The sequence below is a fragment of the Egretta garzetta genome, unplaced genomic scaffold, assembly GCF_000687185.1.
Source record: "Egretta garzetta isolate BGI_Z169 unplaced genomic scaffold, ASM68718v1 scaffold386, whole genome shotgun sequence".
Classification (NCBI taxonomy): Eukaryota; Metazoa; Chordata; class Aves; order Pelecaniformes; family Ardeidae; genus Egretta; species Egretta garzetta.
In genome coordinates this window covers 1,551,299-1,566,839 of record NW_009260063.1, presented here as the reverse complement: position 1 = coordinate 1,566,839, position 15,541 = coordinate 1,551,299, and the positions used below count along the sequence as shown (strand labels likewise).

The following is a 15,541-nucleotide window of genomic DNA, read 5'->3' as shown; positions in this document are numbered from 1 at the left end:
AAATCAACTGAAAAACGTGCTTCAAACTCAAAGGAGCCGACAAAAGCACAGTTAAACTTACTCCATGCAGTACATATCAAAAAAAAAAATGGGCACACCTGTTGCTTTCTCATTTATATCTGTTAAAAAAGAAACAGTAACTGAGAGATTAAGCCCTCCCTCCGTGATATCACGTAATACAAGATGATTAGGAAATAGCTGGGGGTATAAAAGATAGAAGAGCCAAACCTCCCCAGCTGCTGCCAAAATGCAGGCGCTCAGACAGCTCCTCCTCCTGCCTCTCGTAGCTGCTCTAGCTCTCGCTGAAGACAACTCAATAGAATCCATGGGTATGGAAATCTAGTCTTTTCTCCATCTGTGAAATTTTATTAATTTTTGCACAATAGCTATGTTATAGGTTACTGAAGGGAAAAATGTTAAACCTATCTCTAAAAGTGCACCTTAGTTTAATGTACTGCTGTGCAATAGTAACACCCAGATGTGCCAGCAAGCGTTAAGATGGTAAATAACAAAAAAATTGCAATATATGAATCCTTATGGCAAATTTTTAACTTAAGAATTTGATTCTGAAGATATTTTACTCTGAAACAGAAATTTGCATTTATCAGTTAATACTGTGTTGGAGTAGCAGGAGTAAAGTGACTTAACTGGGAAACAGTTGCTTTTTAAAAGAGATTTGTTCATTTTTCCTGTGTTCAATCAGGAACAATAGAAACTCATCTGTTGCTCGATTTGGGACCACCATTCTGTGCTCAAATCAGCAATTTACCCGGTTAATGGGGGGAGCTACTGTAGGATAACGAAGTATTACTGCAGGAGGGATGCAGAAGGAGGGTAGGGCAAAGCTGGCCTTGTTCTTACAACAAGGAGGTTTCAGATGTGACAAGAAAGGTGTCTCCTTTCTTTTCCCTCTGTAGTTCATCAGAAAGCGTGACCTTTTTATCTGGGACTGCATACGCTATATAGGAAATTCTTCCTGCTGTTTTAGACCGTTATTTTTAGATTAATATTAAAGTAGCAAGGAGATCTTATGCTCAAACTGGATGAGAAAAAGTTTCCTATACAATGGCCATTACCACAACTACTTCATAACTTACTAACATTCATTAAGTGACGTTAGGGATGTCAGCCATGGTTGGTTTGTGGTTCTTCAAAGGAGAACTGAGTCAAAGTCCAGCTAGCCATCCTGCACCCAGTAACAACCAACAGAGGATGCTCAGGCAGGAATACAGACACAAGCCTGCATAATACTTCCCCCGAATACTCTCCCAGTCACCAACAAACGTGGTTTGGGATTTCTGAAACAGAGAGGAAGTGCTACCTTTGCATTCAATAGTTACCAAAGGTTTTTTTCTTTCATGGATCTGACCTGTTTTATGTTTTATTTTTACCATCCACATCACCCTGCAGCAAAGATCCAAGTACAAAGAGACAGTTCCTTTTCTGCGTTTCAAACCCACAATGTACTGGTTTCATTCCAGGCCACTGAGTTACTGTACTGGAAGAGAATAGCTCGTATTAACCCTCTTCATGAATTTACAGACCTCTAGCACCTCCTTTCCCCCCTAGTTATCTCTTTTCTGACCTGAAATGCTTCAGTTCACTTACTGGTTCCTTGTCTGGAAGCTATCGTAAACTTTTGATCGTCCTTGTTGCCGTCCTCTGAAGCCTTTCCTGTTTAGCAGCACCCTTTTAGAGATGGAGGGTCAGAATTGCAAGCAGCAGTAAATAGAGAGTAATCCCACACATAGTCCTCTAGAAGCTAAAATCTGAAAAGCCTTTTTGGTTCCCAAATGCTTTTAAGTCAAGGGCTGCACCTCAGAACCAGAACTCAGTGTAGGGGAAGACAGGAGGCTTGAGGTGCTTGTGGTGGCCAGCCTTGCAGAACCGAGGTGCTGAGGTGTCCTGCGTCACTTGGCACTTCCAGTCTTGCTCATCTGTGATATCGGTTGCCCTAACTCCTCTTTTCTCTGCTACTAGGAAAATGAGGATTAGAAGCATTCTCCAATACTCTTTTACTATTTGATTCTTTCATAAACTGCTGTAATATAAATAAATAAATAGTACATTTTGCATGTCTGTTCCATGATGGAGGGTTTTTGCATGGCGGATGATAAAACATTATTGCAGGAGGAAAACTTGAGAGCTATCCTTGCAAGCTGGTTTTTGTTGTCACTGTTCTTCAGCAGGTGTGCCGCACTGCGGTGCTTCGCTTCACGAGCCCAACAAGCCGTTAAGGATTGAGCTAAAGGCAAATGCAAACTGCATCTGGCAAATTCAGAGGAACACAAATCAAACAATTAGGCTCATTTTCTCCTATTTTAAGTAAGTATTTCCTCCAGATGTTTTTGTACTGTTTCATTCCATTAGAATACAGCACAGAAAAATACTGTGTCCAAATATTTCTCTGTATTGAAGCTGTGTTGTGGATTCCAGAGGTCCCGTATCTCTCTCAGTGAGCTTAGGTAGCTCTCACTGTGTTTTTTCAACAGATTTGCTCCTTCTTCAAGCTGTGATACAGAAAGCATTAAAATCTATGATGGCCCCTCAACTAATTCACCTCTTCTTGGGCAAGTATGCAACAACACTGATGCAGTTCCAGTACTTCAGTCCTCTTCAGACAGTTTAACTTTTGTCATAACGACAAACTCCGTGGCTTTCACACGAAACTTCTTCGTCTTCTACTACTTCTTTTCACCAGAAACAAGTACGTCAGAACTTAATGCAGCCATTAAATACAATTTGAATTGCACCATTAAAAGAAACTTTCTCACTAAGGGAAAGTTTAGGACAGCAATTAGAGACTATTAACAGAATCTTTAATGAGTCTCACTCAGTTCTTCAGCCCTTAGAGAATGGTGGAGGGGAAAATAAGTGGAAGGAAGGAGGCAGCAAAACAATAGTGCACTTGCTGGAGAGCTTAGAAAGTGCAATATTACCCAGAAAAATGACTGCAAAGGCAGCATTATGGGACTCTACTTCTACTCACAGGCTTCTACTACATTTGCTCAGTTTGCAAATATTATGGCATTTACCCAGAAGGAGAATTATGACCATCTAGTCCTGCTGAGTACAGGCCACAGAAGTCAGTAAGGGTTTTCATTCAACAATCTCCTTACTTTTTTTTCCTTAAAACATAAGAATAGCTTGGATAAAATCAGTCTTAGTGCATGACCAGTTCCTCTGCTTCTGCTGACCTGAGTGGCATGGTACTATGCTCTTAAAAGCCTCAATTTTAGAGTAGTTACCACATCCTAGTTTATGCTGCTCCAGTGTTTAACTTTGCTGCTGAAAAATTGTGCCCTGTTTCTAGTCTACATTTGTCTTCCTGAGGTTTCCACTGATGATTTTATTTTGCCTTTGTCTATAAAGTAAATTTCTGTCAAACTTGAAGATTTTGCACTTCCACAAAGATCATGACCAAGGCCTCATAGATTTCTCCAATATGAAGTCTCTTGGAGCTGCTTTTGGCTCATATAGCATCTTCATTGCCAGTTTTTCAAGATGGCACCTAATTTACCCAAAACGTAGATGTAACTAAATTGCTCACAGTATCAAAGCAAACTCATTTACAGCCATCTCAGACGGCATTACACTGTGCCTCGCAGATATACCATGGCAACAACGGGCTTCATTTCGTAACATCCACCTGACCTGAAATGCTCTGTAGAAGTTCTATCTTTAGTACCTTCAATGATTTCCAAAAGAATGGAATCCTAAAGAAACAATCCTGCTAGTTACATAACTTTAGATCCTTAATTATTTTTTACAGCTCATATATACTGCTACCAATATATCTACTTTTCTTTTCAGAAATTGAAAACTGTGGGGGGCAATTAACTGGTCCCAATGGGACAATTACCAGCCCTTACTACCCAGCACCTTACCCTGAATTTACATATTGTGTCTGGCACATACAAACAGCAAGAAACTCGAAGATCAAATTGCAGTTCCAGGATTTGTTGTGAGTAAATCCCTAATGCTCTATTACTCTTCTGTCATTCTGTTTGGGTTTTTTTTTTTACTTTAAATACAGGAAGCAGAAGTGCTTTCAAACCTTCAGAACATCTATACACTTTTAAAACAAACATGCTTTGCTGACTCTCATGATAAAGTCATTGCAACGTGTTCCACATCACTGTACATTACCCTGTAGCTACTGGAGTGCCAGTCAGTGAAACGCAGAAAGCATTTCAGGTGACTACCCAGGAGGTGTAGGGTCATTTTAAGCTAGCCTGAATGGTCTGAACTTAAATCCATCAGTATAAATAAGGCTTTTGCTACATAAGGCATATGTTTAAAACTCACCATGTGCGCTGTAATTGCAATTTAGAACATTTCTTGAGCTATTCAGGCTGCAGAATACAGCGTAAGAATTGAGTGTGGCACATATAGGATTCTATAGGAAATCGTTACCTTGACCACTGCCCTCTGCGACGACGAACTCTGCGCAGTGTGGTGTATGTTCTCCCCAGGCCTGGCTGCAGATGTCGTTCGGGAGGTACCCACCCACCACGGTTCAGCTGGTGCTCTTCATCAAGGGCAGCCAGCACCGAGAGAAGCTCTCGGGCAGACTGATAAAAAGGGCAAGAGCCTTCCTTTGGTGGCGTACACAAGAGGTTTCAGATACCTGCATAAGTCAACGCTACACTTTAAAAGGTCTTTATTTTAAGATATAGGATTGGGGTTTTATATATATATAAACATACATATATGAAGGTGTGGTTATTTTTAGTAAGCAAGTAGCAATCAATATATACAGTATGAGAGCTATTGAAGCGTAGCTGATCCAGCTTCTGTTGAGAGCTATAGCAAAATGCTTGTTATTTCAAGGGGAGCAGAATCACACTTTTATTAAGCATTTCTTGCCTTTGAGGGTTTTCCATGTTTTATTTGGTTTTAATAATGTCTATTTATGCGTTCTTTTACCCTCCATTCTTTTATTTTAGTTGAGTGGAATTCATCAGGCAGTTCATCTGCGCTGGATCCTCTATCCAGTATGAGCAGTGCTCTCTACACTCTGATTTCCTCGTAATTATTTTTTCCCTATCTACAGCCTGGAACTAGACAAAAACTGCCAGTTTGACTTCACAGCAATCTACGATGGCCCCACCACTAACACCGGCTTAATAGGAAAAGTATGTGGTCGTGCTCAGCCCACGTTTGAATCCTCCTCAAATGTTATGACAGTTGTGCTGTCTACAGACTACGCCAACTCCTACAGAGGATTTTCTGCTCAGTACACCAGTGTTCTGCTGCCAGGCCCTGTGAAGCCCGACAGTAAGTACACTTGCTACATCAATGGGATGCCATTTCTTGTTCTCCCATAGGATTCTTCCCTTGCCTTATAAATATTGAAGAGAACCGGTAGTTGATACTGAGGATTTAAGCCTTTTTGTTGGTAGTCATTAACCCTCTTTATGTGTAGAAATCCCACATTAGACTCATTACCTCACCCACTCATCTGCAAAAGAAAGCCTGATCTTTCACTTTTTGGTCTTTTTTCTGGCCAGCACCACGAAAAATCTGAGGTTTTCCTTCTTTTGGACAAAGCAGGCATTGTTACCATCCTAGAGATGTAAAGATAAACTCTTTCTGACTGGTTACTTTAAATGGTTTTGTTCCCCAAGATCCTGAGTAAAGTGGTCTGCGCTAGTTAGTCAAACAGGGTTCAGATGTGTTGTAATTTCCTTTCCCAAGGAGCTGGACTATTTTCCATGTTTGCATGCCCATTATCTCATTAACCAAGGTGGAAAAGGAATCCCCCTAAGGCCTCGATGCTCGCCGTAAATCAATTTCCTCACCCACCAGTCCACACTAGCACTTTCATTCCTTTTCCCTTTTATAAAGGCTGCAATTCACTCTGTGTTACTGGGTTTAAAATTAAACTTTCAGCACGAGTTTTTACATGCTTTTGCTTATGTCACATTTTTGAAGTCAAGCATGAAATTTTGTTTGGACTTCTCAAACACGCAGGAGCCGTTTCAGACTGACAAATTAAGAACCACGCAACAGGTTCAAGGATCTAGACCAACTAAGAGAAATGACCGCAGCACAGTTTGTGGTAACGTTTTTTTGTTCTGTCTTTTTTAATTTCTCTTTCAATGGCAGCACTCCTTACATGCTCTTCAGATAGCATGAAAATTGTTCTGAGCAAGTCTTACCTGGCCTCCCTTGGTTATAATGAGACTAACCTACAGCTGAATGATCCATCTTGCAGCCCATTTGTAACAGACTCGGTGATCTTCTCCTTCCCATTAGACAGCTGTGGAACAATTAAAAAGGTAAATGGGGGGTAAAAAAAGTTATGTGAGGCTAACAATGATAAGAGCTCGTAAAAGCATTTATCAATAAGGTAACAGCAGATTTACTTTCATTTAGCTCATTGAATTGCGTGTTCCCAGTCTTAAAATAGAAAGATTTTTCATCTTTAAGAACCTGATGATCAATGAGCCTTACAAAGGAAGTCCAGGAGAATCCACACAAATTAACCCCAAATGTTTCATTCCCTCTCCAACCCAGGTTATCCGAAGTAGCACAGTGTCAGGTATGCAACTTCAACATTCTCTGCAAGCGATACAGCTAGCACTTACCCTGGCATCACAAGGAAAGGGGAAAAACCCTAAGATGTGATGATTCCCAAGAGCTAGCTCACAGCATTCTTCTGATAAGGATGGCTGGAGCGTAGCTTTGGTACTTTCCATGCTCCATGCAGTATTCCTTAATCTTTTTGCTACACAGGTTGGTTCAGTGTTTTGAAAAAACAGGAGGGTTGATAATGGTTTTTTGGCTGCAACCTGTTTCACATTTCAAAGGTTTCTGGAGCCTCTGGTAAGCGTAGCTGGGCAGCTTTGTAACTTCAGTACAACTGCTTTCAACTGCACTACTCATGTAATCACAGCTGAGCACTTCATACGATTCCTTTTACAGGATGACGGTCAGAGCATCACTTACACCAACATCATCTCTCTCTCTGCAACTGGCAACATTATTACCCGTCAAAAGAGCATACAGATAATTGTGAAATGCAAAATGGAAAACAATTCAACCTTAGAAGTCGTTTACGTAACGAAAAATAATATCATCCAAAACACAACCGCTGTGGGAAGATACAATGTTAGCATGTCATTCTATGACTCAGGTTCATTCTCCAGGCCTGTACTCCAGTCCCCATACTATGTAGACTTGAACCAAACTCTTTTTGCTCAAGTCAGCCTTCGTTCTACCGACCCAAATCTGTTGGTGTTTGTCGATACCTGTACAGCATCTCCACAACCCGATTTTGGATCGCTAACGTATGACTTAATCAGAAGTGGGTAAGACCCTAAATTATTTTACGACTGTCTCCTAACATGTGAGGAAATATAATCTAAGTGTCAACCATAGTTCTTTTATTTTGGTCTCTCTTCCACTTACCTTCTTTAGCAGACTGTGGTTGGAAGCTAAATTTCATAGAAATTTAAAGGCATTGCATAAACAGAGGTAGGGAAGGCAAGCACTACATTGCCCTGGGGAGAAGGAAAAAGCACATCATTGTATGCCCACATGTAAAAACAATGCCCTGGCTAAATGCTGATGTTAGTCAACAGTAGTTAGCAAGAATGATTACTTTATGTGGACTACTTTAACAGATATGTGAATTCTGTTGCAGCTGCAGTAAAGATGACACTGTGGTAACCTACCCACCACTTGAACACTATGGAAGATTCAAATTTAATGCCTTCAGGTTCCTGCGGAGCTTTCCGTCAGTTTATCTCCAGTGTGATATTTTAATTTGTGACAGCAACAACGCAAACTCTCGCTGTACCGAAGGCTGTATCTCCAGGCAAAAAAGAGCCATTTCTTCATACATGTGGAAAACTAATACCGTGGTAGGTCCCATCCGCCTGAAGAGAGATCTCAGGGCTGCTGATCACTCCGGTAAGAGCAATACGTAAATTAAGAACCTGATTAAGTTCTTCCTTGGTGTACACCCGTTACCTTCCTCTCACTAATGAAATAAGTGAGTTAACATGGCATCAGAGCCACAGGTCCAACAGACGCCTGTGTTTTGCGGGATCAGAGACGTACTTTTCAAACCAACAGGCTGATGGCCTTTTGGATCCAGGCGTGTTCTTTGCAGCAGAAGCAGCAGCACTCACTCCTAGCTATACAAGTAGTGCAGGATCTGACTAAGTATTCAGAAAAAGTTATGAATGGCAAGAAATTTCAGATTTTCAAATGCGATATTTTTTGATGAAGCATACATAGGGACCGGGGCTCATTTCTCCCAGACTACTCAGAAAGCACATTCCAAATCACAGTCGAGCTTTGTTATAACCCTGTATCTTCCAACAGTCCACTCAGTTTTATTTGCGGGTGCTACAGAAAAGCTATGCCAAATGATAAACACAGGTGACTTACGCCACCCCAGGTTAAATCCTCACACTGTACCTATTGCCTACTAGAACAAAAGCGTGGGAAGGACAGCCACCGGAGCAGAAATCAAAAGCAGTCAGAGCTGCAAAGCTGTTCAGGAGACAGTTAAGCTTCAGTGCCCCATCTGACACACTCTTCAGCACAACTTGCAGTCTGCTCCGGATCGGCCCGAGTACGGAGCACTAACGTAGAGCAGACTGCAAAATATGGCAGAGCTGTTTTAAAGGGCTTGTATTGCAGCTTCCACTACACCCATTCTCCTAACTTTTACTGAGCACAAAGCTTCACCTAAGCAAAGCACATTGTGCCACATGCTTCCAGCTGTCAGATCCAAGCAGTATTTAGCACTAATCATGCTCTTAATAGTAATAAACATTTTCTTCCTTTTTAAAATAATTACTAACCTCTTAGAGCTCTAGCAGCATTTTAAACACGTGCCCATTTATTTCAGTAGCAAAAGATTTTGCATCCATATGCTAGAAACTGGACACATCTATAATGTGAAAAGGATTCAACTGCAAATAGATCACCCTCAAAGTATTATAAAACACATTAATTTTCATAGTATCTTTCACAATTTACAGAAAAAATAAATGAGTTTTACCAAGGACCAGCTAGTAAACCCTTGGAAGAGACAGGGTTAGAACCACCAGTACCTTTTTTGCCCAGCTTTGCTTCAGCATCTCCCATCTATCCGGTTCTAAAGACAACAGCACCGCTTGGCAGAAACTTGGCTGCAACTATATCAAAGAATTTGTTAACACGGCGATGTGCTTCTGCACAGTTGTTTTATTACAAATTTGTACAACTCTTTGGTACTACAGATTCAGAATTTGCAATCAGTGTGGGTCCACTCCTCATAACCAAAATATGTGAAGAAAATGCTTATTTAGTTTTTACTGAAGTGACACAGTATTCGAAACTTTAAACATACCACTTTCTTTTTTCTCTACACAGAATCCCTCACTAAAGCAGACACTGAAGAAACCCCGAACCTGCAACAATACAACTTCTACGCTCTTTCATTTGTGGTTTTGATTTCAAATATTATCATTGTGGTAGTTGTGATACTAAAATACCACACCAAACGTCAAGCAGGATATGGCTACCAAAAAATCCAAAGCTCTTACTAACTACGCCAGGATATTTTGAATTTTTGTAACTTCTATTCAGATTTGTCACTCAGAGGGGAGCGGGGGGAAAAAAAAAAAAAATCAAACCAACCGAATTTTTTTTTTGTACCCAGAGGGGGGGGGGGGGAAAAAAAAAAAAAAAAAAACCACCCAAAAAAAAAAAAAAAAAAAAAAAAAATCAATAAGCTAACAGCCTTGGACTACAACGCTTGAAAACGTATTGCAACTTTTTGTGTAATTAAAAAAAACTCTCTAGCACTGTATCCTAAATCACTGAGTTGAAAAAGAATGCAAGTGCCTACCTCAGGGTGTTTCTTAGAAAGCATCTAAAAACTATCTTTATGGGTGTCAAGTGACTTGTAAAGCATGAGATAATTTAGGTACTACTTTGTTCAAAAAAAAAAAATTTCTCTTTTTATCTTTACATATCACTTTGAAACTGCACCTGGCATGAGCTAAGCTGAGGGACAACTGTGAAATGTCTGTTCAAAGCAAATTATCCTCTCTTCAAAAATCTACTCCTGTGGGTTGCTACCATTAAGATCTGACAGTCTTATTTAAAAGACATCACGTTTCCTGGAGGAGAAAACATTAGGTAGACTGGACACTAGACTGTACGTGCCTATGCTGCTTGTTCAGTCAACACTGGCTTCCCCATCAACAGCTTTTGCTCAATGCATTTTAAGACATCAAATACAACCAATGACCATGCACCCAGCCTAAGGGTTTACCACTAGGTCCCTACACCATCCAAGTTAGATGGTGTACCCCAGAATTCCAAGAGCAGTAAACAGAAAGAAACGTGAAGCTTGACCTTCCGCAAAAGAGGGACTTTGAGTCACGTTTCTACCTCCCCAAGTGACAGCAAACCTGACGCCAACAGGTTAGAGTAAATACGATGCACTAAGGCCTAAGGTTGGTGAAATGCAGCAGATCCTACGCCAGCACGTTCTATCTGGCAATGAGGTCCCCTTGAAAGGAACCACAAATTACATACTTTTATTTTCTTAGGATAACAAAACATGGATAAACACAAGTCTGCTAAGTATACATTCATTTCAGTTGTTCCTGCATGGCTCAATTAATTTAGGAGGGGAAAGGTACAATGACAGTCTTATTTTAATTATCACTTAAGGAGCTAGATTCCTAACTTAGGTGCCTGTACAGCCAGCAAGGCTTTCAAAGAACCCAGGCTGGCGTTCAAGTTAGCCTGTGTCTCTAAACCTGACTCCTTAAACAGTCTGAATAAACACTGCCAATACTACCCTTCCTCTCATAGATGGAGTAATAAACATCTTCAACAGGAGTGCCATTAAAATGCACCGAAAGCACAAAAAAAATGCATTCTGTTCTACTGGTACATGTTATACATCAAGAAATCAAGACAATAAAAAAGTGCTTACATGTAGGTAAAAATATAAGCTGTAACTCAGTTTATTTAGAGTACTTCATTGTTCAAACCAAAACTGTGAAACTGTTTCATATGGCTTTTAGCAATGCTCTTTAAATAAATAAGCCACAAAGGGCATACAAAATTCTTATATTTAGAAAAAACACACATTCTTAAGATCTTTCATAAAACTAACAACTGTGTACAACAGTGGATAGAATTACAGTAACAAGATGCAAGTCAACAACACTGAGGTTCTTTACAGTTATAACTCCATAAATACTAAGCTCGGTAAAGTATAATTGCCCTTAAAGTACTTGACATCCTATATCTATATACACCTATCTCTCTCCATTAGAGAAGCCCTCGTTAGAATCATAGCGCGCTTGTGAAATTTTGTTTGGCTTTGAGTTCTGAACCAAGTCCATTAAGAGAACCATTTTATTATCTATATGTGTCTGAAGAGCCTGGATTTGGCAATCAATATAGTCCATTAGTTTTTTCTCCATCAGATCCATATTTTTTGAGATCATCTTTTCCAAATAGGAGCAAATAGGCTGTTGTTCTACTCTGTGAAAAGAGCAAACATAAAAATAAGTATAACCTATTTCTTAATGACAAGGGGCACAATAAAATCTGGGCACTTGAACTCCTTTTAAATGTAAAATCTCCTTTATTAGACAACAAACTTTGGACAGTATTAGGTTTTTAGCACATGTAAAATACCTTGCCTAGCTGCCACATTTTAAATCTCAATTTTTTTCATAAACATACTAGGGTATATGATCATCTTCTTCCAACCTTGTTTTTTTAAAGACTCAGCTATGCCTTAGACAGCTTAGTTACGTTTAACAAAAGCCACATGACTCAACAGTATACAGAGTTCAAATTCTGTCAGTATGGCAGGTTTTATTCTTTTCAGCTAAAGTGTTTCAAGAGTTATAAACTATGCAATTCTATTTTTGCATCTCCATTCTTTAAAAATACTGCACTTTCCCAGGAGCTGGAGATGTTCAGGCTCCATTAAAACCCAGATTCCTATGCTACATTATTGCATCTCACCATTTCCACTATTGTTCCTTAGGTATCACACCAGGTGTGTTACTACTGTGAAGTTTGCACTGTAAATGCCAACAATCGAGGAGGGACAGGAAGGATCAGTGGGATTAAGTACAGCAGAAAAATCATGGCACGGTGTGAAAAAAAAAGAAGATCTAAGATTTTAGGAAGTAGTCAAAATGAAAATGTAGTAACAGATACATTAATTAATGTATGAGATTGCAGAAAGACCATGCTTTTTTTTTTTTAATCATAAAAGGTGAAACAGAGGCAAAAGACACAGTTTACAAACAACGAATGATGTTGGGATTTCTTCTGAAAAAAATCCTACATTGAAGCAGCTCATCTGAATTAACTGAATTAATTAGTTAATCTGAATTAATCGTAACCTTGTTCATCACCACACAGCCTTCAAAACCAAGTATTTTAAGATTCACTATTGCTGTCAGTTGACATAATACATAATGCTTACATTACGTATTTTATTTTTTAAGCTTGTCAATAAATACAGCCAAATTACTACTTTAATAAGTGTACCAAACTTAACTTACCCGACACACCGAACGCCTTCCTCTTTAGTCACTGCATTTTTCCCAAAGCGCCTATCACCATCTTTTAGCCGAAGATGATTTACCTGACTACATAAGTTTTGAAGAAAAGGAAGAAGCACCTGTGGATTAGCTACGTTTGGGGTTTCGCTCGCTTGTTCCTGCATATGCAAAGATCCCATGACTTTAAAATCATTTCTGAGGTCAACTGTATTTTTCTGGGTAGTAAGGCTTTCAGAATCGGAAGTATTCCCTCCTTCAGGTACCTGTGTGTTCAGATCATGACTTATTTTTACGTCTTCATATGCTGTTTCACTTGTGAAATGATTTTTAACAGGCAAGGGTTCACTGGCTAACTGATCTAGTGATGTCTGAATAGCTGCACTGCGCAATCCATCTATTGCGTGGTTACCTCCAAAGTCTGAATTTTTCCCAAAGATCCAATTAAGTTTGTCTCCAAGAGGTAAACTGTTCTGAGGGGAAGAAAAACAATACAATTAATATTTAAGCATTAAAATACATTGGAAATTACACAATAAGAACAACGGCAACTTTTCAACTCGGCATTTTTTATGTAAAGATTTTAAAAGTAGTTCTGAATTATGTTCTTAGAGAAAAGCCCAGGGAAAGATTTTCCCCATACATTTTATACGTTCGTTATCTTGTCAGTCCCCAAGTAAGAAAACAGTTTTACTGACTTCATTTTTACCGTGCTACGTCCCCAAGACTGAACATAAGTCACATCAGATGGATTCAGGATTCTGTTGAAAAAACCTACTTCGCAGGATTAAGATCTAAATCAAATAAATGCTCTGTAAGAGCACGTTCCCTTTAGTTGAAGGTGACACACTTTTAATAACCACAAAGGAGACAAACCAGCCCAAAAACCAACCCCAAATGTTACAGGGAACGCGCCTTGACAAGCAGTGACAACAGAAATGAACAAAAGGAGAGGAGGGTGGCAGCGAAGCTTAAAATGATGATGATGCAGAGTTCTTAACTCTGTGTATGCACAGTGATTCCTTCAGTACACAATCTTTATTCATTGCACTCCTTATTTAAGGGTGGCAATAGCTAAACCAGGATTAAAATGGCAGAAAGTTTGGGTTAAAAAAAAAAAAACAAACCTTTTCTGCCAAATCAGTTTAGAACACACCTAACTGTTACAGAAGGTCACAGACCAGTACTATTTATGTTCATGGAAAAGCACAATGACTTACTTTCTGCTGACATCGGACCATGTCCATGAGTTGCTGAGCACCTGGAGACAACTTAGATCCCATAGATTCCATTATAGTTTGCACTCTGTCTAGATCTATGCTTGAGCCTAGTGAAGGAAAATCAGTTGCTAGTTTTGAAGACACTGTTTTCACTTGTACAGTTATTTTACTGATGAGTACTCTTTGTTTCTCACCAATGGAAAGCAGCTATTGCAAGAAGGAAAAAAAAATTGGTTAAAAAAAAAAAAAAAAAAGAAGTTTCATGTTTTCTTTTGATGTACGGGACAATGGATTATTCTTTGAACCTTAGGAAAAACAATGCTGAACTCTTTTCCAGAGAAATTAAATCGATTTCTCCTGGCTATTATTTTTCAGAAAATTCTGATAGGAACAGAGGTGCCTGCATGACCCAAAGATAAATCAGGCCTTGATCTTCTAAACACTTAAGAGCAGCGGCCATAAGATTTTCATAAGGTTATTGAACCGCATCAGAGTTAACAGTTCTAATTACACAAAGACTGTTGATTATCTGCAGCTTGTCTAGTTTATGAAGTTTTTTTTTCCTCTAAGAGGTTACCACCTTTCTCATATTAAGTCTTCATAAAAAGAAAACTGTGATACAAATTCAAAAGGAGAACTCTCATATCAAGACAAAGTACCATTTAACAGATTTTTAAATTACACAAAGTGTATAAAAACAATTTGACTAAGAGCAATGAAATCTAGCAAACTGATTAAAAAGACAAAGAAAAACAAAACAATTCTGTTCAATTCCCTACCTTAATTCTACAGGAGGCTGCGGGGCATTCGAACTTAAGGTACTTCCTGTATAAAGTAACCTCTTCAGTTTCGCTAGAAAAATAAAATAAACAAGCTGTAACATCACTATATAAAGTACTTTTTTCTTTAGTAGAAATACACAATATCAGTAAATATTTAGATAAGAAACAAGACTGAGTGGAACATATTTCTAATGTGGTATAGCAGTTTTAATGCTTATACTCAACTTGTATTGAATCTTATTGGGTACATATGCAAAAACGGATTTGTATGTGTACATACATTGTCTACTAGAGAAGCTTTTGCGGTTCAGTACATTATTCACACATCTTCCCTGAGGCTCTTGAGTCGGCTGTTTTTATTTAGCTAATTAAGCAGATGTGCCATATAATGACTTAAAAACAAAAGAGAAGACATTGCTTTAATTCCCCTGGCAAACCATGGAAAGAAGTATTGAAGGGGAAAACAAACCCTTTTTTTTTTTTCATTTTCTCTCTTGTTCATGAAGTGTGAGATGACTACAAATCAAAGAGACAAGAGATCTTTTGGTACAAATCAGCTAAAAGAGAGCTGCTTAAGAGACAGAGGATCTGTCATCCAGAAAGGTTTAACGATGCAGAGAAGTTGCAGCTGTCCTAACTCCTTCTGTAGTCTTACACAACAGAGTTTCGGAGTAGCACTTTATAACTCACTGAATATAACATTTCACTGATTACAGAAGAACGAAAAAGTAACCAGCAGAACTGCAGCCTTCTATCTTTTGTCAAAGATAGAAGCAGCTGTGCAAGCCAGCAGCAGCCGTGAGGGGTACACCAGGGTTACCCCAGGCGACTGCAGTGCCTACGCCCATTCCCCAGTTTTGCACAGACCTTCAAGAAAGACCAAACTGGGTGGCTTTCGTGGTGCAGACATCAGGTCTTTACCCGTAGGAGCACCTTACAGATACACAGACAGAGAACGACGTTGCCGGTCAGAGGAGGGCCAGACAGTGCG

The 15,541-nt window shown here is 39.3% G+C and overlaps 2 protein-coding genes across 2 annotated transcripts; one reads left to right on the top strand and one right to left on the bottom strand.

Moving 5' to 3' along the window:
• The first annotated feature begins 247 nt into the window (after positions 1 to 247).
• Positions 248 to 8,577, top strand: CUZD1 (CUB and zona pellucida like domains 1). The gene is made up of 8 exons (XM_035896590.1): positions 248 to 329; positions 2,160 to 2,325; positions 2,493 to 2,707; positions 3,814 to 3,964; positions 5,057 to 5,280; positions 6,112 to 6,284; positions 6,931 to 7,316; positions 7,652 to 8,577. Exons 1-8 carry the CDS (start codon positions 248 to 250, stop codon positions 7,935 to 7,937), a joined length of 1,683 nt encoding a protein of 560 aa, XP_035752483.1. The 3' UTR covers positions 7,938 to 8,577.
• Positions 8,578 to 9,765: 1,188 nt separating this feature from the next.
• On the bottom strand, positions 9,766 to 14,752 carry CUNH10orf88 (chromosome unknown C10orf88 homolog). The gene is made up of 5 exons (XM_035896585.1): positions 14,548 to 14,752; positions 13,963 to 13,975; positions 13,769 to 13,875; positions 12,552 to 13,021; positions 9,766 to 11,511 (listed from the first exon to the last, which is right to left on the bottom strand). Exons 3-5 carry the CDS (start codon positions 13,838 to 13,840, stop codon positions 11,283 to 11,285), a joined length of 771 nt encoding a protein of 256 aa, XP_035752478.1. The 5' UTR covers positions 13,841 to 13,875; positions 13,963 to 13,975; positions 14,548 to 14,752; the 3' UTR covers positions 9,766 to 11,282.
• Between the last annotated feature and the right edge of the window lie 789 nt (positions 14,753 to 15,541).